This window comes from Mytilus edulis, chromosome 4 (assembly GCF_963676685.1).
Source record: "Mytilus edulis chromosome 4, xbMytEdul2.2, whole genome shotgun sequence".
Classification (NCBI taxonomy): Eukaryota; Metazoa; Mollusca; class Bivalvia; order Mytilida; family Mytilidae; genus Mytilus; species Mytilus edulis.
Genome location: NC_092347.1, coordinates 26,559,002 through 26,576,344, shown reverse-complemented (window position 1 = coordinate 26,576,344; position 17,343 = coordinate 26,559,002). Strand labels below are relative to the sequence as shown.

General features: G+C 32.0%; 2 protein-coding genes across 4 annotated transcripts in view; one reads left to right on the top strand and one right to left on the bottom strand.

Annotated features, from left to right (window-relative positions):
* The window catches only part of LOC139521796 (drebrin-like protein B), a 24,350-nt gene extending 19,728 nt beyond the window's left edge, over nt 1-4,622 (bottom strand). Inside the window, exon 1 of one of the 2 annotated variants that reach the window (XM_071315426.1) lies at nt 4,023-4,622. In XM_071315426.1, the coding sequence (XP_071171527.1) occupies nt 4,023-4,105 (83 nt within the window). In that variant the 5' untranslated portion in view covers nt 4,106-4,622. The remainder of the gene's footprint in view (nt 1-4,022) is intronic. The other variant, XM_071315428.1, reaches the window with a different exon arrangement.
* Nucleotides 4,379-17,343, top strand: LOC139521795 (rho-related BTB domain-containing protein 2-like). 2 transcript variants are annotated; one of them, XM_071315424.1, is made up of 9 exons: nt 4,379-4,504; nt 5,913-6,134; nt 7,268-7,371; nt 9,203-9,394; nt 10,355-11,175; nt 12,253-12,371; nt 13,785-14,024; nt 14,586-14,734; nt 15,283-17,343. In XM_071315424.1, exons 2-9 carry the CDS (start codon nt 5,943-5,945, stop codon nt 15,458-15,460), a joined length of 1,995 nt encoding a protein of 664 aa, XP_071171525.1. In that variant the 5' UTR covers nt 4,379-4,504; nt 5,913-5,942; the 3' UTR covers nt 15,461-17,343. The 2 variants fall into 2 exon arrangements, with proteins under 2 accessions (XP_071171525.1, XP_071171526.1); XM_071315425.1 differs by having other exon boundaries at nt 4,420-4,987; nt 5,075-6,134.

Sequence of the window (17,343 nt, the reverse complement as noted above, 5' to 3'; positions counted from 1 at the left end):
GACACCTCGAAGTGATAATATGGAAGACTCCATTTCGGCTGACGGGGGTGTTCTAGTTACACCTTTACGTTGTGGACTACATTTACCTTAATTCAAATGATGCATATGATTTAAAATTATGCAACAACAATAACCCTCAATAGCAGACAGACATAGAAAGGATCTCATGAGTTTCAAATTAATCAATGAAGTTTGGAATCCAGAGCAATCATTCAATCTGATACCCCTTGAAGTCAAGAAAACTATACGCATGGGCATAATTACCTAAACAAACCCAAGACTTGTAATTTGTAGCAAGGATGTACATTCAATTTTAATTACACGACCTAGATGGTTTTCCATTTCTTTATGGAAGTACAATATCAAATATCAGTTTCATAACAGTGATATATAAGAAAACCAGATGCTCCGCAGGGCGTAGCTTTATACGACCGCAGAGGTTGAACCCTGAACGATTGGGGCAAGTATGGACACAACATTCAAGCTGGATTCAGCTCTAAATTTGGATTGTGATTAAATAGTTGACACAGCATAGGTTTCTGACACAGAATGAATGTGTTCTAATGAACTTAAAATTTTTGTTTTCTCTTAGAGCAATTCACTATGCTGTTGAATATTAATCCTCTCAAAAAAATGTTTGAAGAAATTTTCTTTTTTATTTATGAAATTTCAAATGAGAAAAATTGAACCCAATTTTTTTAATCACATCCCCCTTTCCCTTATTCCAAAACTAATCTCAATTAAAATTTCTAATGGAGTTTGCAACAATAACTACTCATTTAAATACATCATAAAATATTAAGATGTAAAAAAACTGCTTGTTATCACTGAATGGTAAAGATAATTTTAATTTATCAGTTGGTAGTAAAAAGTGAATATACATTGTATATTGTATATAACAAAGATTTAAGTTGATTCTGGACAAAGAAAGTTAACTCTAATTAAAAAAAAATCTTTCTATTGCACAATATTTTGCAATTAGATATTTCTTGCTTACTATTCTGGACAAAGAAAGATAACTCTAATTAAAAAAAAATTTGCTATTTCACAATATTGTGCAATTAGATATTTCTTGCCATTAGTTTAAACATATTTATTTATAGTGGATTGGGAAACAAGTTTTGCAACTTATATTAATCCCTTTCCACTTTGCGGGTGCGAGTGCTGCCTTGTAGCGGCATTAGCCTACTCTTTTTCGAAATCTACAAGGGTGTCTTTAACGTGCAAGAGATGTGGCTCTCTCTTAACACGGGTCAGCCATTTATCGTCCCTTTCCAACGGACTATCATCGTTTCCTCAAAACCATACTCTCAAATGGTGTCAAGGGAGAGCCGAAAATTGAGTTCCTGACATTTTCATCCCAAACGGGAATCGAACCAGGAACCTTTGTGTTAGTAGTCCGATGCACTAACCACTACACCACGGCTTTCTTGCCATTGCGCAATACTGTGCAATTGAAAAGACTTGCTATTGCACAATACTTAATATAATAATTTGAGATCCTGATTTGGACCAACTTGAAAACTGGGCCCATAATAAAAAATCTAAGTACATTTTTGGATTCAGCATATCAAAGAACCCCAAGATTTCAATTTTTGTTAAAATCAGACAAAGTTTAATTTTGGACCCTTTGGACTTTAGTGTAGACCAATTTGAAAACAGGACCAAAAATGAAGAATCTACATACACAGTTAGATTTGGTATATGAAAGAACCCCATTTATTCAATTTTAGATGAAATCAAACAAAGTTTAATTTTGGACCCCGATTTGGACCAACTTGAAAACTGGGCCAATAATCAAGAATCTACATTGTAAGTACATTTTTAGATTCAGCATATCAAAGAACCTAACTGATTCATTTTTTGTCAAAATCAAACTAAGTTTAATTTTGGACCCTTTGGACCTTAATGTAGACCAATTTGAAAATGGGACCAAAAGTTAAGAATCTACATACACAGTCATGACAGTTAGATTCGGCATATCAAAGAACCCCAATTATTCAATTTTGATGAAATCAAACAAAGTTTAATTTTGGACCCTTTGGGCCCCTTATTCTGTTGGGATCAAAACTCCCAAAATCAATACCAACCTTCCTTTTATGGTCATAAACCTTGTGTTTAAATTTCATAGATTTCTATTTACTTATACTAACGTTATGGTGCGAAAACCAAGAAAAATGCTTATTTGGGTCCCTTTTTGGCCCCTAATTCCTAAACTGTTGGGACCTAAACTCCCAAAATCAATACCAACCTTCCTTTTGTAGTCATTAACATTGTGTTTAAATTTCATTGATTTCTATTTACTTATACTAAAGTTATTGTGCGAAAACCAAGAATAATGCTTATTTGGGCCCTTTTTTGGCCCCTAATTCCTAAACTATTGAAACCAAAACTCCCAAAATCAATCCCAACCGTTCTTTTGTGGTCATAAACCTTGTGTCAAAATTTCATAGATTTCTATTAACTTAAACTAAAGTTATAGTGCGAAAACCAAGAAAATGCTTATTTGGGCCCTTTTTGGCCCCTAATTCCTAAAATGTTGGGACCAAAACTCCCAAAATCAATACCAACCTTCCTTTTGTGGTCATAAACCTTGTGTTAAAATTTCATAGATTTCCATTCACTTTTACTAAAGTTAGAGTGCGAAACCTAAAAGTATTCGGACGACGACGACGACGCCAACGTGATAGCAATATACGACGAAAATTTTTTCAAATTTTGCGGTCGTATAAAAACTACTTCAGTTACAGTAATAGATTTATCGGAATTCAGAGAACTCTCATATTTTATCAAAACTGGGGAATTCCCTCTGACTTGTTTCTAAATTTATAAAATCACTAAATATAAACAGGGGCATAGCTAGGTATTCAGTCAACTGTAGGCACCAAACGTAGGGGCCCTGGTAGGGGGTTCAGCGGGGCGATTAGCCCCCCGACTGAAAACGGTTTTCAGCGTTTTAGCTGCAAATTTTATGTACAAAAATATTGGTTATTTAATCATTATAATTATAATATACATGATGAAAAGCTCGAAGAATTATGAATAAACTATCAATCTTTTGAATCTTAAACCTTCACCTTAGCCACACAAACACATACAGACATAGTCGATGCCTAACAAAATTCAAGAAATTCGTATTTCTTTATATCCTCTACTGTAAAATCCCTACCTGCTTAGGAATTTTGAATAATTGTGGCCATTACACGCAGATTTGAGAGTACTCAAAATTACTGAAAGCCAGTTGATTGATTGATTTTTTTACAACCAGTGTCAATTATTTATGAGTTCAGGACCGTTGATTTTTTTTTTTTTACAATAAATACAACTTGGAGCTAGGTCCTGTAATAGGTGTCATCCAGGACTCAAAATATAGATATAATATATATATATACAAACTGATCATATTTAAACTGACATGACTGAGGACCCCTAGCACATTAAGCTATTCCCTCTTTGCAAGTAATCATATGAATGTAATCATAAAGAATCCTACAATAAATCATGATTACACCAATTTATACATTATAATCAATTACATTTTGATTCTGAACTTACATGATCATGATTACATATGATAACATTGTAAAATGTAATCGATTACAACTGATAATGATTAGTTAATATAATTTTCCCGCTCCTGCCCCACTACCAACTGAGGTAAAGGATTACACCGCCTGCCCAGCAAATAGAGGGCAGTTAATCACACATTACATTATAAATCTGTAGCCAGGCAATGATAGGTAAGGGGACACACTGATCATGCTGTTAGTGATACACAAAATATCTGCAGAATCTCTAAAAAAAAATATTTTCCAGTACGATTTTTATTTATCTACATAGTATTAAAATGATCAAAAGGACGATAAACCGTAAGGGAAAATTAATGCATGCATTGTATGAATAATATAATGAATCATCCGTCACTTCACGCGGAAGTCTTTTGATACTTTCACAGATATTTCAGTGTAATTGCATTAATTAGTAAACCTCTTTACAAAACATAAGAAAGTGTAAATGCTCACCAATCTACATTATTTTTATCACTGACTACTTCGTTATACGCCTGTAAAAGGGCTTCTTTATTTTTCCGCAAATCTATCGCCATCCTCCCTTTGCAGGTGCTTGTGTAATACGTCACCAATTTTGGGCTAACCAACGGAAATAGTTTTGGGCACTTCTTAGTTCACACAAAACGAAGTCTTTCAAAATGTTTTGTTCAATCCTTCTCTAAATTGTTCCTTTTAAGATTTTTTTTTCAAAATTTGCAATATTAATGCCGATACATTTTATAATTATCACCATAAATATTGTATTGTATAAATATTCAAATTTTAAATTTTGTTTATTGAAAATGCAGTAGGTAAACCGGAGTAAACCTAATTACAGAACAATTTCATATTTAAAGAATCAAGCGAAGCCTTTGTTGATAAATAATCCGACAACGAAATAAACAACGTTTTGTTTGAACACGTATAAATTTGATGCGAGGAAACAAAGATGACAGGTTTTATTTCAAACATTATCTTTTGATAAATACTGATTTACTCAGTATCTGATCAGATTATTTTGAATCTTTTGTTAGATGGTCACATCTTGCGATGATGAGTCACATAAAAGGAGAGGGAATAAAACGCATCCAAGCGTAAATTTATTTCCATATGTACATGTGACAACAACATGTATAGCTTTATATCAATATTAATTGTCTTTAATTAATCAAAGATGTACAATAAAATACATTATAAAAATGTTTCTGATTTGAAAGTTTACATTTCCTCATTGACATTGTGAGGTGGGGGGGGGGGGGGGGGGGGGTTCTTATCTCGGAACCTGCTTATTGTTTAGTGAGAATCCTGTATCCAGATTCTTGTTGCCATAAAAGCACATCTAACTTTCTGTGTCCATCCTGACTTTGTTTCCTGTTTACACACTTAATTATTTGACTTTCACATGTCACACTTAAAATTATCTGCCAATCCTGTGTCATGTACATGTATATAGCAACTCCCAAGTTACACCGTATGGTGGTGCGTCTGACAGAGGCGAAACTTACAGATTAGGTAACAGGTAACAGGCTAAGACCCTAATGTGACCCACCTCATTATGATTGACTTGGGAGAGTGCCTATGATGGAACATTTTGAAGTGATATATATATTAGGCTAGGAATGCCCACACTTTGTAGTGATACCTGAAATTATCAAGTCATCTTCTGGTTTTCTGATGAAACAAAGAAAAGACACAAATACAGCCTGACAAATCTGTAATCAGGTTAGCTTCATAATGACGAAAATATCAGCTGCTGGGCACAATGTGAAGGCTTTTTTATCTCGTTCGCTGATAATCAGTACATATTTGTCATGAATATTTCTGGGTAATCCCCATTATGACCATCTTATACAAATATATTTAATTTACAGTATGGACTTAACTTGTCATCCTGAATCTTAAGCAGTTATAATTAGAATATGAAATTAAAAAAGATACCTATTCCATGTATTCATGTACATTGTAAGTTGGGGACACCCTTAAAATACACGTATTTGTCTACTTTTAGAGCATAAAACTGTCTTCAGAAAATGCAATTATGCCTCTGCTTATGATGTGTGTTCTTAGAAAGCATCTAAATATAATGTCACTTAATTTTTTAAGGAAACAAGTGACATATTATGATCAAATAACCAACATAATGATGAAAAGGAAAACATTTTAAATGCATTTATGTTTATAAGTACATTGTACATGAACATGTATACTTTATTTTTTTGAACATTTTTTGCATTTAAATTTAACCACATATATACTTATTGTTGACTCAAATAACACTCCATGAAATCATTGAGAAACACAATAATTAGGGTTCATGTTATACATGTACATGTAAGTATAAATCTTTGCTTTTTTCATTGACAGGTTTAACAAGATAAACATTTGACTATAACAATGGTTCAAACAGCAAATCTACCAAAAGATAATTATGAGTTTGTGAAATGTGTGGTGGTTGGTGATGGAGGTGTTGGTAAAACTTGTCTGACATGTGCCTGGTCAGTTGGCACTACATACAAACTGGAAAGCCTGGTCAAGTCACATGTATCGACAGTGTTTGCTATTGATCATTTCATAAAAGATAAACAGGTATGCTGTTCTGTATATAAAATGAGAAAGTAGAAGGTACATGTACATTTTTGGGTTTATATGCATCTATAAACTTGAATAGAAAATTAAATGTGGATGGTGAGATTTTGAACATGCTTGATATTGACCTTTATGAAAGAGAAAATACCTGTTTAAAATGTATTAGGTGAATGCAATTTGACTGTAGGGTCATTGAAGTGATAGACATTTATCCAATTCTAGGAACAAACAAGACTAATAAAATTGAGAATGGAAATGGGGAATGGGGAATGTATCAAAGAGACAACAACCCGACCATAGAAAAAACAACAGCAGAAGGTCACCAACCGGTCTTCAATGTAACGAGAAATTCCCGCACCAGGAGGCGTCCTTCAGCTGGCCCCTAAACAAATATATACTAGTTCAGTGATAATGAACGCCATACTAATTTCCAAATTGTACACAAGAAACTAAAATTAAAATAATACAAGACTAACAAAGACCAGAGGCTCCTGACTTGGGACAGGCGCAAAAATGCGGTGGGGTTAAACATGTTTATGAGATCTCAACCCTCCCTTATACCTCTAGCCAATGTAGAAAAGTAAACGCATAACAATACGTACATTTAAAATTCAATTCAAGAGAATTCTGAGTCTGATGTCAGAAGATGTAACCAAAGAAAATAAACAAAATGACAATTATACATAAATAACAACAGACTACTAGCAGTTAACTGACATGCCAGATCCAGATGTCAGGAACAGTAAAGAACACATGCACCACCCAAAATTGTTTTTTAACTGCAAATATAGAAAATACTTTAATTATCTTTCCATACATGTGTAGCTGCTAATGAATAAAATATTTTAAAGTGAAATAGCAATCTTTAATTGAAAAACATACTGCAAACTTAAAAGATTAAAAGATAAAGTTTATTAAAGATATAATCTTCTTCCTCCTCCCCCAATGATCTTTTCAAGAAAAGAAGTACAGTATATTTTTTGTATCCAGATTTTTTTGTGTAAGATCAATTATTGTGTAAACTGTTATTTTAATAACATTTAGGTTTCTGATAGATCTTGGTTTAATTGTTTAAGATTTTGTATAGGTATCTTACAAGTCTTGTTATAACTGTTTTTAAAATATGTTTGTAGGTATCTGACAGATCTTGGTGTAATGTGGATGGGGTACCAGTTTGTTTACATCTCTGGGATACATTTGGTTACCATGATAAAGATAGGGGATTTGCTTATAAAGGGTATGTTTTGGAAAAAATAATAAAGAGAAGTTGTAGGATAAAAAGTTAAATATCGAGAAAATTTGATTAATAAAAGATAATTAATTATGATAGATTTGAACATTAAGATTCAACATATCTTACAAATTAACCATAATTTATCAACTGGTAAATGCTAAACAATGAATTGTTGTCATCAATTTTGTATATATATGTGGGTATAGCAATGCCTTATTACAAAAAAATCTTTATTTGAAATGAATTAATACACGTAGGATGAAAAAAGGTAAACATTCACAATATAAAAAGTTAGTGTTATGAATTGATGGAAGCATTTAGCATTTCATAAAAAAAGAAAACTTGGTCAACAATGTAGACAGCAAATTAAAGTGATCCTTATAATTTGTTGTAGCTGGTTTGATACACAAAAGATTCAAGATTTAACGACTGTAATTAGCAACTAATATGATAGCCAATTATTTTATACATGGGAGATAATTTTGCACAATTGCTCTGTTCTTTCATAAATTTAAAGTGATTGGCTACATTAATATTACATTGTTATACAATCCAGCAATTATGGTTAGATAAATTATTCAATCAACCATTGATACATGGTTGAAGGCAACATTTCAGGTTACATCCTAGGTTAATAAAATTGGAATATCAGGTTTTACAGAAGAATTTTAAAAGCACTTGAACTATTCAAAAATCAAATAGGGGAATATTGTACAGACTTTGATATGATTTATCTGTACTTCATTTTGTACTTATATTAGTGCTAGGAAAAGAAGAAAGTTTTGACAATATATGTATGGAAGATCATTTAGTATTCATTATAAAACATTCAATGTATAAGTGTAACAGCCACTATGTTCCGTCAGTTACTTTGTTCTGGCAGAACTTTTCAACAAGTTATTTCGTTCCGATGGAACTTTCCAACTACCGGTAGTTGTTTTATTCCGAGTGCAGTCGAAAAGTTCTGGAAAAAAGTAGCTAGTTGAAAAGTCCTGGAACAATGTAGCTAGTTAAATAGTTCTGGCCGAACAGAATTTCTAGTTACATCGTTTCGGAACAAATCAGCTAGTCTGGTATTTTAGATTTGTTATTGGTTGGAACAACAACTATATATAAACAGAACTGTGTGACTAGTTGATAAGTTCTGTTTGAACTTTTAAGCTAGTTTGCTATTTCCAGTTTGGGCTAATTCGCTGATGAAGGAGGAACTTTGTAGCTATTTGATAAGTTCCATTTGGCATTTGTGGCTATAGTGTCTTGTAGTCTCTTGGTTCAATGATGATATGTTCTTCCCTTTTTTAGTCAATTCTCTGAATGCAGCTGTCTGACTAGTTGATAAGTTCCGTTGGTAATTTTGACTTGTTTGTTAGTTTCACTATAGACTTATTTGGCAAAGAGGAACTTTGTGACCAGTTAATAAGTTCCGTTTGACTTTTGTGGCTAGTATCTTTTTTACCCTTTGAAAAGGTTCATAGACAATATTTCGCGCTTTAACTTTGCTTCAATTCTCCAAATGGAACTTTGTGACTGGTTGATAAGTTCCGTTGGAAATTTTGGTCAGTTTGTTAGTTCCGGTTTTGACTAATTTGGCAAAAAGGAACTTTTCCGTTGGAACATTTCAACTAGTCACTTTGTTCCGGTGGAACTTTTAAACCAGAGGAAGAACAAAGTAACTAGTTAATAAGTTCCTCTGGAACTTTTCAGCTAGTAAATAGTTATCAAAGGTACCAGGATAAAAATTTAACTAGACATATTTAACAAAAGAATCATACAAACATGGTTAATTCAAACTTAACTTGTATATTTTATCCATTTTCTGTCTCTTTATTTACAGGGCAGATGTAGTTTTGCTTTGCTTCAGTGTTGTCAAACCTTCATCTTTGGACAGTGTCATTAGATTTTGGGTTTCAGAGATAAAGTCAAAAAGTAGCACAACACCTATAGTGCTGGTTGGTACACAGGCTGACATGAGATACAATTGTTATGACGATGGCTACAAAGCTATGGACAAAGGTCTGGTGTACAAGTAAGTTGTGTGGGAGGTTGAAGGTTAACATAAATATATAACTTTACTGTTTGTAACATGTACTTGTGATACACTCGCAGATATGGATAGACTATTTACTACATATTTGAGAGAATCTATGTGCTGATGAAGATAATATGTGTGTCCAAAAATTTCTGATATAGACAAACTGTAAATTCAGAATTTAGTGGTTGAATTTAAAATGGGATTTTTCAAGAATTGACAAAAAAGGGAGATTAATTATTGCGATTTCAGAAAAATATGCATACAGATACATCTATCAGATATCAGAATGTAAGATCTTATTATTGCTATACTCACCCAGTCGCATTATTCGCATAAATTGAAACCTCGCAATAATTTCTGAATTTACAGTATTTCAAAATAATATCTCTGAAATTCGCCTCTTTCAGAATCTATAGGACTATGGGTAATCTTATTGTTTGTACACCTAAATGAAAATAATGTCACGTCATTCGTTGAATTTCAATTGTTTAGAATGTTTTTAGCCAATCACAACATTTTGGTGTATGCTTTTGAAAATATTACCCAGAATGCATTAGATTCTGAAACAGTGAATTGTATAAACGTAAAATTCTCACTGTACATTGTACGTAAGAAAAAAATGAAGAAGGAAACCTATATTTTTATGGTAAACTATTGGTAGAGTGTTCATCTATGATTTAAAAAGAGTTTCATTGACATATATAATGGATACACAAAAACTCTGTTCAGCAAAAACAAAAGAACAGCAAGACAAGAATTTTAACACAAACAAATTCCATTTAACCCAATAGTCTTATTGCATTAATTTATGACAATGATTATAATTAATGACAATGATTATAATTCATGACAATGATTATAATTCATGACAATGATTATGATAAATGACAATGTCAGATTATGATAAATGCAGCTATTGGTTGTATATGAAAAAAACAATATTTTTTTTTTTAGGGAAGTAAAACCAGAACATATTATTTTACCAGAAAAAGGGAGAACAGTTGCAAAGCAGATAGGTGCACCATACTATGAAACAAGTGTTTTAACACATCATGGTGTGGATGATGTCTTTTTTAATGTAATCAGGGCAGCCATGATTGAAAGAAGAAAGATAAAATTTTGGAGTCCACAACTACGCAGAATAAAATATCCACTTATCCAGAAGCCAATGGAATGGCCAATGAGATTGTTTCCAGAGATAAAAGTCCCTGAGAGTACAATAAATGAAGAACTAGCTGAGATACATACCAGACAAAACGTTGGAGATTTGTTGGTTAGTGTGCGGGATGTCTGTTTTACAGCTCATAGGGTAATACTGGCTTCCTCATGTCAAATAATTGAAGAAATTTTAATGGCAGACTATTGTAGTCATGACAACTCTGCTGTCAAAACTTCCGAGACAACACAGCAGACAGCATTTTGCCATGACATTAAATTACCAGGATTTGAAACTATTGAATACAAGCAGTGTCAGGACCCATTCAATAGGATGCATGGAGAAATGATAACTGTATTAACCATAGCAAGGGAAGTAACTCCTCTTGCTTTGCAATATGTTTTAGAGTATTTATATACTGGCACAGTAAAAGAAGACTTTGATATCTTACCAGAAGCAAAAAAAGCTGCTGAGCTTCTCCAGTTAAAGGATTTGCTTTTGCAGATTTCTAATCTTCAGTCAAATGAAGCTTTCCTGAACTCAAAATTACAAAAGCAATTTAGACATGATAGATGTGATGCTTTAAAAAGAATCGCTATTCACAAAGAAGCATTTACAGGTAACAATCTTGACATTACTTAAGAATGTTCGCTAGTCTGTTTTAGAATAACAAGTTTTTTAAAAACTGCTTTAAATTGATATTATATAAATAAAGAAACAAAAAAAAGCAGAAAAAGTTAAGGGTTCGTGTGCTTATTTTTGAGATCTACGCAATTTAAAATTTGGTGGCAAATAATTCTCTCTAGATTTTTCATACACTTAACATTGGTACCTTTCTTCTTTCAAAAAACAATGTAAAAATAACAAATGTTTAGTAATATTTTCTAAGATGACATTTTACACTATATGTAATCAAATTATGGAGACGAAGTAGAAGTTAGTAGGCTCAATTTCTAATGGCACTACATGTGCATGGATAAAACCTGAGGATTCCAAATATCTGACAAAGTATAATACTCTTCATAATTTTATCATCCTTTTTCTTACATTTGATCAAAACAGAGATATTAAATGTACAGTCTAGTATGGAAAATACAGTTTTCTCTCGTCTCAAAATTGGTTGACTTCAAATCCACATTAGTCAAAATAGTTTGCAGTACATGTACATAAGTTGAAATACAGTAATTTATATAAATTTATTCTGTGGGAGTAAAATTTAGAATTGTCCAAATTTCAACTGAATTAATTAAAAACATTTCACCGAATAATTTAATATGTGGTAACTGAAGAGAAAGCTACAGTTTTTCCAGTGATAATCATATACATATTTTATTGTTAAGCAAGATCAGATATAATCATTAAACCAATGTAAACTAACGATAGACTTGGGAAAATGGAGATGTTTTTAATATAGTTGTGTGCAAAGGAAGTCGAAAGATATCAAATTTATGGCCTAGAATCATTTGCCTCCCCCTTTTTTAGAAAACATTACTTCACTTTAAAAAAATGATCATTCTTTACTTGGGGTTATAGTTGATCCCCATTAGGTATCTTCTTTGCTTCCAAGGGAGGACAGGAGTGTATGACTCTGTTCATCTGTGTGTAACTTACATGTAGTAATGTATACAGTTCTTAAAGGATTTTAACGAAATTAATACATTTTTTTGTACATTATACATTGAAAACTTGTTTTCAGATGTGAAGTTTTCCTTGGATGATGATGTTGTAAGTGCCCACAAACCATTATTAATGGCACGTTGTGACATGATGGCTGCCATGTTTACAGCTAACTTCATGGAGGCTTCTGCTCCTGTGGTATGTTCAAGATTTTTTAATTAATATGATGCCATATAAAAAGTTTGCATTTACAATATGATGATACATGTATGTTACACCAATTACTAGAGACAGTAGATGACAACAGAACTGCTGACAATGTTTTTTTAAGTTTTTTTGAAAAAAGAAAACAACAATCAAAATGTAAATTGTGGACTGAACAGTCAAGAAAAGGATGTCTATTTAGAACCTTCAACAATAGAATCTATTGTGGAAATATGCAATTGCTCTATATTAAGTATAACATGAGGTGGTAAAATATTAGTCATCATTGTTTAATTAAATTCTGAAGAAAAATAGTCATTTACAAATTGTAATTTCTATACATGTACCTTGTTCCAGATGTTTAGTCAAAAGTTAACACATGTCTATCTGTTGTCGACAGGTGTGACTGTTGATGTGTTCCATTTCATTAAATTTCAGATCCCCTGATCCCGAAATCTTGGGCTTAAAAACATGAAATCCTGGGGTCCCGAAGTTAAAGAAATTTAAATCCTGACATCCCGAAATTGAAAAAAGAATTTCCTGGATCCCGAAAGGATCAATCTTGAAATCCTGAGCTTAAAAACACCTGATCCTGATGGCCCGAAAAAGGTCCTGCCCCCCCCCCCCCCTCTACCGTGTGTGACTGTTGATGTGTTCTATTTTCATTAAATTTCAGATCCCCTTACCAGGTGTGACTATAGATATGTTCACTGTTCATTCAATTTCACATCTCTTTACCAGGTGTGACTGTCACTGTTGATGTGTTTCATGTTTTATTAAACTTCAGATCCCCTTAAAAGATGCGACTGAAGATGTGTTCCATGTTCATTAAATTCCAGATCCCCTTACCAAGTGTGACTGAAGATGTGTTCCATGTTCATTAAATTCCAGATCCCCTTACCAAGTGTGACTGAAGATGTGTTCCATGTTCATTAAATTTCAGATCCCCTTACCAAGTGTGACAGTTGATGAGTTCAATTTTCATTAAATTTCAGATTCCCTTAGTAGGTGTGACTGTTGATATGTTCGATGTGATGTTCATTAAATTTCAGATCCACTTACCAGGTGTGACTGTTGATTTGTTCCATGTTCATTATATTTCAGATCCCTTTACCAGGTTGTGATGTGTTCCATGCTCATTAAATTTCAGATCCACTTACCAGGTGTGATTGTTGATGTGTTCCATGTTTATTTAATTTCAGGTCCCCTTAACTGGTGTGACTTGATGGGTTCCATGTTCTATTAGATCTCAGATCCCCTTACTAGATGTGACTTGATGTGCTCCATGCTCATTAAATTTCAGATCCACTTACCAGGTGTGATTGTTGATGTGTTCCATGTTCATTAAATTTCAGATCCCCTTACAAGGTGCGACTGTTTATGTGCTCCATTCTGATTAAATTTCAGATCCCCTTACCAGGTGTGACTGCTGATGTGTTCAAAGTTTTACAAGAGTTTCTGTACACTGGTTGTGTAACAAATGTAATGGATGTAGATTGTTTGGCCTTGATAGAAGTGGCCAACAGGTTCTGTCTTCCAAGGTTTGTCAAGTTGATAGAGAATGCCATTGTAGAACAGTTCCTGATGTGGGATGACCAGAAAGTCAACATTTTAGAAGATGTCATCTTGTTGATAGAACCATCACATGTAAGCAAGCAGTAGATATGTTTAATTATATAGAATATTGTTCTGCAATATTATGTGAGTCATCAAAATATCATGTTCTTTACTTAAGCTAGTGTAAGTAATTTTGTTAGACAACAGCAGGCCAAGCATTACTTCATACATGAGTGTAAATACATTGCTTTCAAGGTTTGTGATTCAAAATGTAATAGTGCACCATCACAATTTGTTCAAGATCAAATTCTCTATTAATTGTACCCTTCCCCTTTGCAGTTCTGATTTTTAAAAAGTCTATAATTATATATAGAAACAATATATTATAAATTTTCAGTATTAAAAAATTATGCAAAGTTAAAATGTTTGTCTTTGGGACCTAAGTGGTACTGCAGGATTGTAATGGACCTTGAAAGCTGAAGAATTCAAGGGAAACAGACCATTCACTTTTAAATTCTATCACAGAATTAAGTCCAACACTTATTGAACAAATGCAGACATCATGGACATTTTGCCCACATGTGTAATTTTCATTGTGAAGTCATTTGTCAGCAACCCTTGAAAACTGAGAGACTCTTTGTTTTTTTCCAGTTACACAACGCATACCAGCTTGCTGCCTGGTGTTTGGAATATGTTTGTCAACATTATCCAGAAGCATGGAAATACAACAAACACTACATGCAGGCATTATGCAAAGACAATCTGAAATTTTTGGAGAAAAACAGATGGCCTCCAGCATGGTAAATTAATATTTTATAAAAATATATTTAACGCAAATCTTCTGAATTATCAGTTAATTTAAGTGTCATTACTTCTAACTACAGCTCCTTGACAATGTATGGTATTGTAATCAACTATAATACCAGGATTCCAACCTTAGAATATATAGTTTTTTTTCTTTATACTTTTACCGGTACATTGTATTTAAATATTTCTTAAAGAACCATGTTTTTTTTATAAAGCATTATTAAAACATTATGAATTTTGAAATGTTCTCAAATACATACTACAGGCTGGCGAAAGGATGATTCAAGAATTTTAAATAGAGCTAAAACTTGCGGGGCTGACTGACTTCTTAGACAAGTCAAATCCCAATCAAATTCAGTATAAGGGAGACAATTTGTATTTCACATGTCGCACAGGTAATAAAAATGGTGACTGACAATGAAAATCAAGGTTTTGTTGAAACGTCACAGGACTAATACTGTCGACGATTTATTTATAAATATTACAATATGTATAATTTGAAAGAATCTAACTGTATGTATATCCAACATTAATTTTGCAGGTATGTAAATGAATATGAGTTGTATAACAATGCTATCAATGAAGACAGCAAGAAGAGACTAATACAGAGGCAGGCGCAGTTCACCCGATTACAGCGTTGTACAACATCATGTCTTTGCTTCAGACGACCTTCAAGATTTTCATTTGAAGATACTGATATAGAAGAAGTGCAGGGTTGAATATGAAAAAAGACTCCCTTTTTTTATGATAAAAGCCAGTTGATCAACAATAATAGCATTGCATTGGTTACCATTTGAGGTTTGCTCATCTGCAGTTTCCATGGCAACTGTATCTGGTGTGTTCAGCAAATGTTGTCATGGACCATTGTTATTATTTTAGAATTTTTAGCTTTAGAGATTTTATTAGCAACTATGTTAAATTTAAATACTCATTAAATACAATGTCCCTGTGGTTTAGATTATTTGATATCAGTGATATTAGGCCAAAATTTAAATTTAAGAAAAAAGCTAAATATCAAAACTAATTTTATAAAAAATATTAATCAAATAAAGATTATAAGCTGTCAATTTTTCTTTTTAAAGCAAATGACCACATACTTAACAGCATAGATTGATTAATGTATGTTAAATGGGCATGTTCTTGAAAGTTCTGTAACTAATGCAAGGGCTTTAACAATCAAACAAGAATATCTGTATTGAATATTATAAAGAACATGATAGTTTATGTATTTTTTTGTTAGTTACAATAAATTGATATAAAAATGTTTTTCTCAGGTTAAAAATCTGCTCTATAATGAGTTATTTGAATAAGGAATCTATTAATTTTGAAAATGACAAAACTTTTGGTCTGTATGAGTTCATACAATCATAAATTTCAAGCAATACTGCACATAAAATATAGTAGAATATTGCCACTTATAATATGTTATTTTTTCTGTACAATAAATTGAAAAATTGAATATTGAAATTTCTTAAAAGTTGAGTTGTAAAGTCAGTAACATGTAAAACAAATTTGTATGATATTTTTTTTATTTTTTTTTTTTATCTCTGCACTGTTTATCATGCTTATGAGGGTGAAATAAAGTTTGTGTTAGGGTATATATTTTTTGGGTTAAAGGCAATGTGCATTACTTGTAATTTTTGTTGGTTTATATAGTAAACAGCAATACTTTTACAGTTCCTATTTAAAAGGCCTTTATGACAAGCAATATTTTGCAGTTACTGTATATGTTTATAAAGCTTTTATGCCATTCAAATATTTATTTACTCTATTTCCAAAGTCATGTCAGGTCAAGGCCTTTTAAGTTATTTCCTTTTTAATTTGATTTTATACAAATATACATCTTACAAAATTAAAACACTAAAATTTAGTACACTAGTTTTAAAATAAAAGTTTTGTTACCAACATTCACATCTTTAAGAACTTTATATATATATTGATTCATAATTTATGAAATCTTTTTTTTTTACCTCTGTCTTAATTAGTGATACTTGTTGAAAGTCTGTTAATGCAAGTTTGTTGGTATTATTTTAGCAGGAATCCTACAACACACACATACACATATTTAACCATAACCTTTTGTAATGTCAAATATTACAAATAAAATATAAAGCTACCAACAATAAGGTTCCATAGTTCAATTTTCATTTTATATTTTTTTTAAAGTCTGAGAGATAGTTTTTTTTTTAATTTGAATGGCAAAATGCTTTTTACTGACTGTATATAAATCTATATATATACTTTGTATTAATTTATATGGTATTTGGTATTATTTATGTTATGCTGTTGTTCCTCATTCATACTGGCTTATCAGTCATGATTTCTGGTTCATATTTGTTGTCAGTGGTGAAATGTTGGCTATGTTGTTTCCTTTGTATGATTTTTATTTTAATTGTTTTTAATATCTGAATTTTATTTACTAAAGACAACATCTACATTTATTGACAAAGGTATGATGATAATCATATTGAGGACAAAAAATGAGTCCTGAGTGCTTTTTCTGTATTTTTTATAATGAATTTGAAATTCCAATGAGAGTGCTAATTTTTTCTCACAAATTTTGATAGTGCTTCTGTTTGCTCAAGTGCTAAAACTAACAAAA